This window comes from Harpia harpyja, chromosome 2 (assembly GCF_026419915.1).
Source record: "Harpia harpyja isolate bHarHar1 chromosome 2, bHarHar1 primary haplotype, whole genome shotgun sequence".
Lineage (NCBI taxonomy): Eukaryota > Metazoa > Chordata > Aves > Accipitriformes > Accipitridae > Harpia > Harpia harpyja.
Window position 1 is genome coordinate 48,756,039 of NC_068941.1, and position 10,842 is coordinate 48,766,880.

The following is a 10,842-nucleotide window of genomic DNA, read 5'->3' on the forward strand; positions in this document are numbered from 1 at the left end:
TGTCCTGCTTGGAATAGGCTTTCTGAATCACTTGAAGGCACTAGAGTGGAAATAGGAATCAAAATACAACCTTTTCCCTTTAAATTTGTGGAAGGATTTCCCCAGGAAAATAGTGTAGGCCAGTATCTTTGAACAAGCCCTGACATTAAACGGTGGTGGATCTTTTGAGTATAAAGTTCTCTGGATCTTCTGTGTGTGGGTGCGTGTTCCCCGAGTTGGGCCTGTCACAAAGAGGCAGGATTAGCGCTTGCGGGTAACGAACATGGGCCAGAGCCACGAAGAGTCCTGCCTGCATTTCTGAGGGCTGCTGGGTGAAAAGGTGTCCTCTGCAAGCTGTGCCTCCACACAGCCAGGGATCTCGTCCCATGGGGAAGCACCGTGTCGTTCTGGGGTACGCTCAGGACACCCTGAGCCCCACCTGGCAATGGATGCCTTGCTAGCCGAAGCCTGCAGGATGGCTCAGCTGCCATCGGCAGCCATCAGCCCTCTTGCTGGAGTCCCCAGGGCCATCACAGTTGCCCAACGGGCAGCTACGATTGCAATTTTCGTATTTTTATTTCTGAGGCAGCAGAAACAATGAACGGAAGTAGAACTGGATGAAAGTAGAAGCCTTCTGGAGGATTCTTGTGGGTTCATAAGAAGGGAGATTTGGGAAGAGCTGAACAGGAGAAAAAGCACGCCAAGCTCTGGAAGTGCTTCTAGTCATACTGCTCTTTCAGTTGCACTGAGGGATGCCCTGAAGTCCTACCTGTCCTGAAGATGCCAAGGAACCTCTAAAGACAGAGCTAATCAACCTGGCGGTGGAAGGGAAAGCTGCCTGTCCTGCTGCCTGGGAGCGAAGGTAAGATGGCATGGGTGTTGCTGAGGAAAACAATTCTGTAACCCTGTAGCAGAGTGGAGTCTGGTTCCTACTGGTATTAAAGCTATTAGGGATAAAGTAATGTTGAACAGGGCCATTCCCAGTTGGAGATAGGAACCACTCCTCCTGCTTTTTTTTTTTTTTTCCTGTTACAGTATCCCATTATCTTCCATGTGATGATTATGAGAGGAATCAAGTCTGTACTCCAGAAATACCAGGACCCTTTGTCTCTGATGGACAAAGTTGAAAAGTATTTTGCCTTAGGATAAGAAGTGAGCTTAACATTAGAACTTAAAAAGTACATGCAAGATCAGACCAAAAGTCCAGCTAGCACAGTAGCCTGTCTCCCTCAGTGGTCAGTAGGATCAATGTGGTCAAGGAGTACAGGGCAGAGTGAAAGGACAGGCAAGGGTCTAGCATTGTCCCTACTTCTGGCAATATACAACTTAAGCACTGTCTGAGCTAGAGATGGCGTTTTCTATTTAATAGTCCAGAATTTGTCTAACTGCTGTTTGAATCTAGGCAGACTTTGGTCATCCGTCACATCTGATTATGCAAAAGGTTTCAAGGTTGCTGAAGAGGCATGCTGGCTCTGCGGTTTGTTCCTCTGCTGAGACAAATCGGTGAGATATAGAAGAACTATGAAGGCTTGTTAAAGGTCTTAATTCCTGAAGGGAGTAGTTAGTGCTAGGTCAGTGCTGGGTCCAGCCAGCCAGGAGCTGACTTCAAGGTGGCAGCACTGACAGTAACATCATCACAGCACATTTTTCACAGGGTTTTTTAGAAGAATGTGGTCTTGTCCACACAAACACCATCCCTTCAGCTCTGCTGGAGAACTGATTTATGGGTACAAACTTTACCATTAGATGTTTGGGCCAGGAAATATTGAGAGTAGCCATACAACTTAGAGGTGGAGCACCAGATTTGCTGGCTATAAAGATTTTTCTGATGGTCGATTCCATGTTCAGTCCTGGAACATCAAGACCCTCTCCAACACTGAAGCTGGGGGGGATAATTGATCTCAGGATATCAGGATAGTCAGAGCAATGTACAGGTTCACTCACTAATTGGTGCTGGCCTGTGACAATTACTTAATTGCACCGATGAAGAGAAATCTGCATAGGCAGTCAACTCTTTTTTACCAGGTAGGTCTGAATCTCATGCACATCCCACAGTTAGCAGAGTTAATGCATTCCTTAAGGGCTGCGTGCATTGGCGAACGCAGCAGCAAGCTCGACATCTGGGCTCCGTTACAGGATTCTTGACACTGGATTCAAATGGGATCACGGAAAAGCAGATGGGGCTGTGATGCAGCTCATAGGAGAGGCCCAGCAATTTTGGAAATGCAGAGGTTGCTGACAAAACACATATATTTCAAGATGTGGAAAGAAATGCAAGCCAAAATGAGAAAACAAGCAGAAAAATAAATATATGCTAAGGATGGTACAGCAAGTGAAGCAGGAGCAGTGACAGTCACCACCACAGCAAATAATCTATCACTGAGCAATATGTACTAGATCATGTACCAATGTTATATACAAGATGCCTGTGATACACTGTTACGAAACAGTTCAATAGATCATTAGCTAATCAAAGATAAAACTCCTATTCCATTTTTTCTGATTTTCTCTCCACACCCATTTGCAATTTCTTTTGTGTTGTTGGAGTTCTAAAGCCTGTATATACTGCAGTCAGTTCCCAGGTCTGTAGCTGTTCTACTCAAGGTTTTCCTTCTGAAAACACACCAAAAAAAGAAACCCCCAAAACCAAGAGAGGCATATTTACAGTTCTTCAGACATAGGTTTTGCTTGGGAAAAACAAGACCAACTTTGTAAATAGGCTTTGTTCTAAGTTGATCTAAGAAAAAGGAAACTTTATATTCTTTTACGAAGATGGTAAGGAAATACTAAATATTTGTTTTGTTCTTAACTCTTTACCTAATAATGCCTAACATGCTATTTGTTTTTCTAGCAAACATCTATTACCTCTTCACAAAATTATCTATTATAGCCCCAGCATCTCCTCCAGACTAATGTAATGTAGTTTATTGTCCACCCACATTACCCATGACATAAACGTTAGGCCTGTTTTTTCCCCTTCATATGTGTTGGGGGAGCACATTTTAATATGTAATACATTCTGTATTAACACCGTATTTCACCTGCTGGTTTTATTATCCTGTCACTTCAGGCTGCAGGCTGGCTTTGCAGTTCTTCGCTGTTCTCATCTTTCTTGCAGCACCATTCAGCACTTTTTTCCAAGTCACATACATATATATTAAACAAGCACTAGTCTTTAACCCCATCTCCAAAAATAACCTATGGGTTTTCATAGGTGGTTTTCCTCCACTGAAACTGATGACTAATTCCCATTTTGTTCCTGTATTGTTAACCAGCTATTTATTCATGCAAGGCCTTCAATGACGACTTACTCAAGAAGACCAGAACTACCTGATCTCCTTTACCTTCATGTTCACTGATTTCTTCGAAGAATATTTACAGGCCTGTGGAACAGGATTTCCTCGTGTGAGATGGCAATAGGACTGTCTAGCCATTTGTCCAGCAACACTCAGCTGTACTATGGTTCCTACCAGCTTGCCATATGGGCGTTACTGGTCTGAAGTTCCCTGTATCTCCACAGAATGCTTTCTAAAAATTAGTGTCATATTTGTGACGTTCCATTCCTCTAGCACTAAGGCAGTTTTAAGTGAAAAAATATAAAGTACGGTTCATAGTTCAGCCATTTCATCCTTGAATTTCCTTAGAACTCTTGGATGAATACCATCTGTCCTGTCATTTTGTTTCAAAACCTTTTACACTTGGATTTGAGACAGATGCTCCACCATGCCTCTCCCATTAAAAAATTCTGTCATGAAAACTTCCTGAAGCTCCTCTATGAGGTTAACCAAAAAAAAAAAAAAAAAGTCGTTTTCTTTTCCTGAAATCTTCTCTAGGCATTGCTACTATATCTTGAGCATCTATTGTCCCTAGGACAGCTTGGCAGGCCTCCTGGTTCTGATGTGTTTGAAAGTTATTAGTCTGTCTGTTTTCTGAAGTTGCTCTGATGCTCTTTTTCCCTGCCACACCTTGCTGTGTCTGGCCTGTCAGGGTGCAGTTTTCTTCTGGTTTACTGCTTTAGAAATATAACTTCAACTTTTTAAAGACTGCTTTCCTACATTTGTTATTCTGTCATACCTGCTCTTTATCCACCTCAGTCTTATTTTCGGTGGTCTTTTGGTCTGCTTTACTGGGTGGTATGCCTTTATGCTGGACCTCTAGTGCGATGTGAGCAGTCCCCCTGATGCCTGCAATGATTTTGGCCATCCCTTTTAGTTTTGGTTTGAGACAGACCTCCCAGTTCACCTCCAGTGAAAAGTTTCCAGTGAGTCATTTCATAAGATTGTCCATATTGAACATGGATGTGAAAAACTAATTTAGCTTTTCTTCTATGACCTTATCTTTTCTGAACATTCCCGTTACCCTTTGATCACTTACTAGTCCTTTCCAGCACTAGTTCTTTCAGTGCTCACAGATGGGCATTATCCAAACTCCCTGACCTGACATACCATACATTTTAAAGCTTAATTTGAAAGTAGTAATTTCCACATGCTCTTTTCCATTTGCCTTTAATCTATGTTCAACATCCTTCTTATTGAAAGGACAAAATATTATTTAAAAAAATTACTAATTATCTAAATATCATGACATCATTCTCAGTTGATAGATCAGCCTGATGCAGAGCTTTGCCATGGCTTGCTGCAGCTCACGCTGACATGGCATGCACACAAAACGATCTGTGTAATGATGTGGGTCAGGCTAGTAGAGTGGTGCGATAGACTATTTCTGCAATAAAGATCTCTCCAGCAGTCGGGATGTATTTGTAAATGAGATCATAAACAAAAGTAACCCATAGGTGGCTTTTCATAGAGCATCGTTAGGATGTGGGGACAACACAGTGGCAACATTAGGCAGGTCTGCACTGATTTGTGCTGAAGCTAAATTAGCCAATTAATACTAAATGAAATAGAACCCAAAAGCCATTTTACCTCACTGTGGAAAATATTAAAGAGCTCCTTTATTCTGAATTGCCTCAAGATATGCTCTTATTCTGACACCATATTTAAAATTCTGTAACCCATGCAGCTTTCTAGGACACCTGAAGGGTTATATTTCATTTCAATTTAAAAGCACTTGAGCAGAAGTAAAAAACATTTCAAATAATCAAACTAGTCAATTTACTCTGATGCTACTGCTCCACTGCAAAAGATTATTTAAATCTAATCAGAAAGACTTCTTGAAGCATCACAGTTCTGTTCAGGGAGGGAGTCTGAGAATTGAGGGGAGGTGATGGTGCGTTTCTACAGGGAAATCTGAACAGAATATGTTGAAAATGAGTGAGACCAGTATAGTCTCAGCTACATGCTATGACAGGGAATTGCCTCTAGCTGGAGGAATTTTTGAGTTAAGAATAAAGGTGCTCTAGGATTGTAAACTCTCTACAGCAGAAAATGTTCTTGAGCACTGGATGTACTGCACAGAGAACAACTGCCTCTCACTTCCAGTTTACATCTGTGGCTTCCCAAAAGGTGAGCTTGCAAAATGGAGCCATTGATCCCACCTGTGCTGAGTATCTCTGGCAGGGCCAACATGTAAAACAGCAGCTAATCCTTTCTGATACTACTTTAAGCATCTCAGGGGCAGGGTGGGAAGGAAAAAACAACCCTGGGTTTCTAAGGCCTTCAAAGATTAGTACCTACTTTAGTATAAAAATGTTTGAATTGCCTTTACAGTTACCTTATTGCCATACTTCCAGGAATACACAAAGTGTTTTTGTCAAGACTCATTTCAGAAAGTGCTATGTTGTTAGCCTACCACAGACATTTACCATGGTTATAGTGCTGAAATCACTTTTTATCTTACAGATGTACAATGACTGTATGCAAATTTATTTCAGAAGTTGATGTACAATAGGGTGACAGTTTAAAAACAGAAGAAGAAAAAAGTTGGAAGCTTGCCCTTTGTAGTACTTACTTAATATTTTAAACATTAAATGTGTTTCAGTGCTGGGCTTTTAAAGGCTAGTAAAAGCTATTGCCTAGTATTTATCTCAACAAATTAGTTTAGCCATGGGATCTCCAATTTCCCACTTGCATATATTGTTAGTTAGCTAGATTTAGACTTTTAAATACACCAAAGGTTGAGTAAAAAAAAAAAACCAAAAAAACCCAACCCCAAATAGTGGAACTGGCAATAACTCTTACCACCACAAACAGGAACCTATCATCAGGAGCACGTGTTCTTTACAAATGCCTCCTCTTTTCTGCAGGAATCTATTGGCATGTGTGGAGATAACATTCCAGCATTTTTCATGCTGTTCTGCAAGCTGTGTATTTTATGAGAAGCCACTAATACTGGGGCCAGGGGGAGTGGGAAGGAGTTGGGAACATCTGGGAAAACATACCTCTAACCACATCTGTCCTATAGCCAACTTTCCTGTCCTGATATGGACTGCAGAAAAGGCCAGTGACCCTGAGCTCTGTGAGAGAAAGTAAGTTCCTAAGATTTACTCATTATCAGCTAACCCACCAAGACAAAACTTTAAGACCTGTGCTTCAGTAGTTTGGGGAAAGAAAACAATCCGGGAATAATTTAATTATCAGCAACTTCAGTACTTAAAATTAGGGGTATTTTTTTCACTTGCAAGGCAATAGAAGCGAATGCCACTGTAAGGAAAACATCAATTGCAACTAACGGTAGCGTATGCAGGAGAGAGAATTGTCATTAAAAAAGTTTAAACCCCTGTATAAACTCCAGGAGTCAACACTTTAAGAGACTTGCCAGTTTTACGATAACAGCCCAACAAAAATGCAAAGCACTACCCCACACAGGGCTTCAGCATTCTGGGAGTACCCAGCCTCTCGGAAACATCAAGAATACAACAATAATCATGTACAACATTTTATTACAAAATTGTTAAAAAAGTAATACAATGCAATATACTACAAAATACAAGATCAGCTATTAAGCTACCTCCTTTGTTTTACTTAGCTATAAAGAAACACCCGGCTATCAGTCACTGAATTTCAACAAAACCATTAAATATGCAGAAACATTCCACAACTTTTTCTTTTTTTTTTTTTTTTTTTTTTTAAACCGAACTGTAGCAGCCCTCGGCTACTACTTACATTAAAAATAGAGGTCTCCCTACAAAGAACCACGTTACCTATACACAATTCTGTACAGATTTTTATACTGAAGCTAACAATGAGCTGCACTTGAGTTCACATTCTTAGCAAAATATTGGATTTTGAGCATAAATCTTTACAGCAGGACATTCATTTATTCTTCATCCTCATCTTCTTCCTCCTCTTCATCATCTTCTTCCTCCTCCTCCTCCTCTTCTGGTTCTGCCTTCTTCTTAGATCCTGCAGGCCTACCTGGGCCCTTTTTTCCTGCATCGCTCTTGCTCTTGGCACGATATGCTGCAATATCCTGCAAGAAAAATGCTGTTTAGTTGCCGGCAATATAACTCTGAAGACAAATTTGTACTGCTTCAATTTAATAATACTACACTGTGCACATCCAATACAGCGTGTGCAGAAAAGGAGGGTTTCAAGCTGGAGACTTTCATGCTTGCATCTTTTGGCAAGAGAATGCATGACCCAGACAGTTTTAGGAATTTTATGACCACAGTTGCTCTGGAGTATGACCGTGTATTTTACCAAGCAGGTGACCTGTTTTCTGTAAGTAAAGCGTCTTACTGGTAAAATCTCTTAAGACACGTAAAAACCACATTCAGGTTCACTGTAAGGGTTCCAGATACCTCCCACGCCACATCTTTCTGAAGCCTGGCAAAGGCTGACATAAACATTTAGAACTACGAACCATATATAGTTTAGGTACAAAACAAAAAGTCACGCATTTACAGTGACCTCTACAACCTTAACCATTATTTTATCACTTTCACTGTACCTTTTCATATTTCTCCTTTAGTTTTGCAGCCTTCTGTTCATATGGCTGTTTATCTTTGGCCGACTGTTCAGACCACATTTCACCTAATTTCTTTGCTGTATCTCCAATAGACAAGCCAGGATGATCATTTTTGATTTTCGGACGGTGTTCAGAACAGAAAAGGAAGAATGCAGATCTAAAACGAGAGACAGTGATGATTAAGGGTAAAACTAGCAGAGTCTAAAATAGAGTCAGACTATGAGAACTAATACTTTTTTTTTTCCCCCCGGCCATAGAAACACTCACGGTGGTCTTTTAGGAGCATTAGGGTCCTTTTTCTTTCCCTTCTTCTCGCCTTTGGGAGGAACATAGTTTTTCATCTCCCTGTCATAACGAGCTTTGTCTCCTTTAGCCATTTCTTCAAACTTTCCTTTTTCCTTGCTAGACATTGTCTGCAGACACACGGAGGGGAAAGGAGAAGAGCCTGGATCAGATAAAGCACCCGGTGACCCACTAACGCCTAAGCAGCAGCTGCTACGAGGGATCTTTTCCCAGCAACCCGCGGCAGGGGCGGGGGCTGGGGCCGGCCCGGTAGGGCTCAGCGCAGCCCGGCCCGGCCCGGCCCCGCTCACCTTCCACCGCTCCGAGCACTTCCGCGAGAACTCGGCGAAGTTGACGGACGAGTCCGGGTGCTTCTTCTTGTGCTCCTCGCGGCAGGTCTGCACGAAGTAGGCGTAGGAGGACATCTTGCCCCGCGGCTTGTTGGGGTCGCCTTTGCCCATGGCGAGGTCGGCGGCGGGTCCCTGGGGGGGGGGGGGGGGGGGGGGCGGCCTGAGGGCGGGGCCGCGGCGCGGAGCCACCGCCGGGCGGGGCCGCGGCCCAGGCCGCTCCCGCCTCTCGCCCCCCCGCCCCGGCGCCTTCCCGCCCGAACACGCCCCCCGCGGCCGCCGGCCCCTCCCCCGCCGCAGCCCCTCTTTCTCTCGCCCGCCCGCCCCGCGGCACCTCCCGCCGCCGCCAGGCGCCTCCACCCCCCCCCCCACCCCACCCCCCCCCCCCCGCGGCGGGCGGCCCGCAGGGCGCCGGAGCCCGCGCCCCAGCCCTCCCCGGCGGGGCCGCCCGCCGCCCACCCCGCGCGGCCGGCCCCACCCGCCCGGCGGTGGGAATTCCCCCCTCAGCCCCGGGCGCGCTGCCCGCCCGCCCCGGGCACCCCGCGCTCCCTCCGCGCCCAGGACCGCCGGCGGCGGCGGCGGCTCCCCCTCCTTCCCTCTCCCTCTCCCCTCAGCGCCCTCCCGCTGCCCTGCGGCCGCCGCCGGCGGGGGGGGCGCGGGGCCTTGCCTGGCTGCGTGGGGCGGGCGGCGGCGGCGCGGGGCTCTGCTCCCTCCGCGGCGGCTGCTAAATGGTTTCCCGGCGGCGCACTTAGAGCCTCTTGTTTTCCACAGCCCTACCCGCCACAGCAACTTGACCCGCGGCGTCCGGGGGCCCGCCCCCCAGCGCAGCGGATTGGCTGCCGCGCCGGTTCAAACTGCCTGCGGCCCCGCCCCCTAGGGCCGGGGCCGCCGGGGATTCGCTGGCCGCCGTCGCGACGTCAGCGGCCGAGCAGCTCCTCGGCTAGGTGGAGCGCGAGGGGGTCGTTAGCGCTCATACTCGCTGGAACCGGTTGGGGTGAGGATAGTGGAGGGGGCGGAACCGAAAGCGCTGGGCGGCGATTGGGGGCGAGGGACGGTTTAAAAAACCGCGGGGTTCCCCGCCATTGGCTGCTGGGGACTGCGCGCGTTTGGATTGGGCGGCGCGGGATGCTGTAGCGTGGTTTAAAAATACAAAGGGAGCGAGGAGGATGGTGGGGCGGGCAAAGCCGGAGGAGCCGCGGAAGGGGACGGGTTGGTGGCCCGCCGGTGCGGGCGGGGCTCGGGACCAGCCTCTGCCGGCGGCCTCGCCAGCCAGCCAGCCAGCCAGCCAGGCAGGCAGGCTGGCGGCTGGCGGCTGCTGCCGGAGAGCGTAGGGCCCCCTCGGCGCTACGTTCCTCCAGCCGGGGGCGGGCGGGCCCACGGCTCGCCGAGCCTGGCGGGCAGCAGCAGCCGCCCGCTGTAAAACGGGGCTTTGACTTCGGTTCTGGCGAGGCCTGCGCCTGGCTCCCTCCCCGGGAGTTACAGCGCGGGAGGCGGGCGGGGGGGGCCGTCCGCCGCCTCCCGGGCTGGCGGGGCTCCGAGGAAGAGCCCGTGGCTGTGGCGGGTTCCGGGGGGCGGGTTTTCCCTCTCAGGCCGGGCTAAGAGCACCGGCGGTGGGAAGGGAGAGCGTCGCCTGGCTTCGTGTCTTGTTGCGCCTGCGAAGCGAAAGGCGCCGCGGCGGAAGGCCCGGGAGCAGAAGTGGGCCGAAGATGGAACGGCCGCGGTTTGCGTCGATTGCTTTCAAGTGAACCGCCAGCCGTGAATCTGGCCCTTTCGGTTTGGGGATAAAACCGAGGTTGCCCTGCAGTCAGTCAGTCAGTCTGTTTTGTCGTGATTTGACCCTCGTCTACGCAATACGGGTTTTGCTGATGTTGGTTTTCTTCTGTCTGGTTACTCTTATCCGATTCTCTAGTTAACTTCAGTTTAGGTTAATATTCTTGGTAATCTAGGCAGTTTCTAACACTCTTGCTTCTTCAGGTGTAGTTTATAGCACTGGTGAAAAGCAGGTCATAACTTTGCTTACTGAAGATGCCATGCCTTCAGCAGAGTTTTAATCATGTTAACTGAGCTCAATGGTAAAAATAAACAACAACAACCCCCCCCAAACCTTTAAAAAGACAGCAGCAAGAGTCCCTAAGCTATCTGAGGGTATTGACTAGTTGCAGGTGTGAGAGTGGCCAATGTTGTGATCTCCAGAGTCTCCCCCATTCCAGATTCACTCAGTGTAAGGAGCATCAAATAAGAAGCACTTACCCGGTCCAGTCCTTCAGGTTTGTTCTTTTTTTCCGTCCAAGGAGGATGTGTTCATGCAGAACAGTTCGCTAACATGGTGCTAAATGCCTCCTTTATCCCTGTTTTGTTTTAAGCT

At 47.3% G+C, this 10,842-nt stretch overlaps 1 protein-coding gene across 1 annotated transcript; it reads right to left on the reverse strand.

Moving 5' to 3' along the window:
* Positions 1 to 6,803: 6,803 nt before the first annotated feature.
* On the reverse strand, positions 6,804 to 9,285 carry HMGB2 (high mobility group box 2). The gene is made up of 5 exons (XM_052779153.1): positions 9,145 to 9,285; positions 8,442 to 8,612; positions 8,116 to 8,261; positions 7,831 to 8,005; positions 6,804 to 7,350 (listed from the first exon to the last, which is right to left on the reverse strand). Exons 2-5 carry the CDS (start codon positions 8,589 to 8,591, stop codon positions 7,198 to 7,200), a joined length of 624 nt encoding a protein of 207 aa, XP_052635113.1. The 5' UTR covers positions 8,592 to 8,612; positions 9,145 to 9,285; the 3' UTR covers positions 6,804 to 7,197.
* Positions 9,286 to 10,842: the final 1,557 nt, after the last annotated feature.

What these genes read in the sequence shown, in the direction of transcription:
- HMGB2 (XM_052779153.1), bottom strand. Translation starts at nt 8,591, where the DNA reads ATGGGCAAAGGCGACCCCAACAAGCCGCGGGGCAAGATGTCCTCCTAC. An exon ending in AGTGCTCGGAGCGGTGGAAG is followed by an intron (nt 8,262 to 8,441) that starts GTGAGCGGGGCC and finishes GTGTGTCTGCAG; the next exon opens with ACAATGTCTAGCAAGGAAAA. An exon ending in TAAAGGAGAAATATGAAAAG is followed by an intron (nt 7,351 to 7,830) that starts GTACAGTGAAAG and finishes TTTTTCTTGCAG; the next exon opens with GATATTGCAGCATATCGTGC.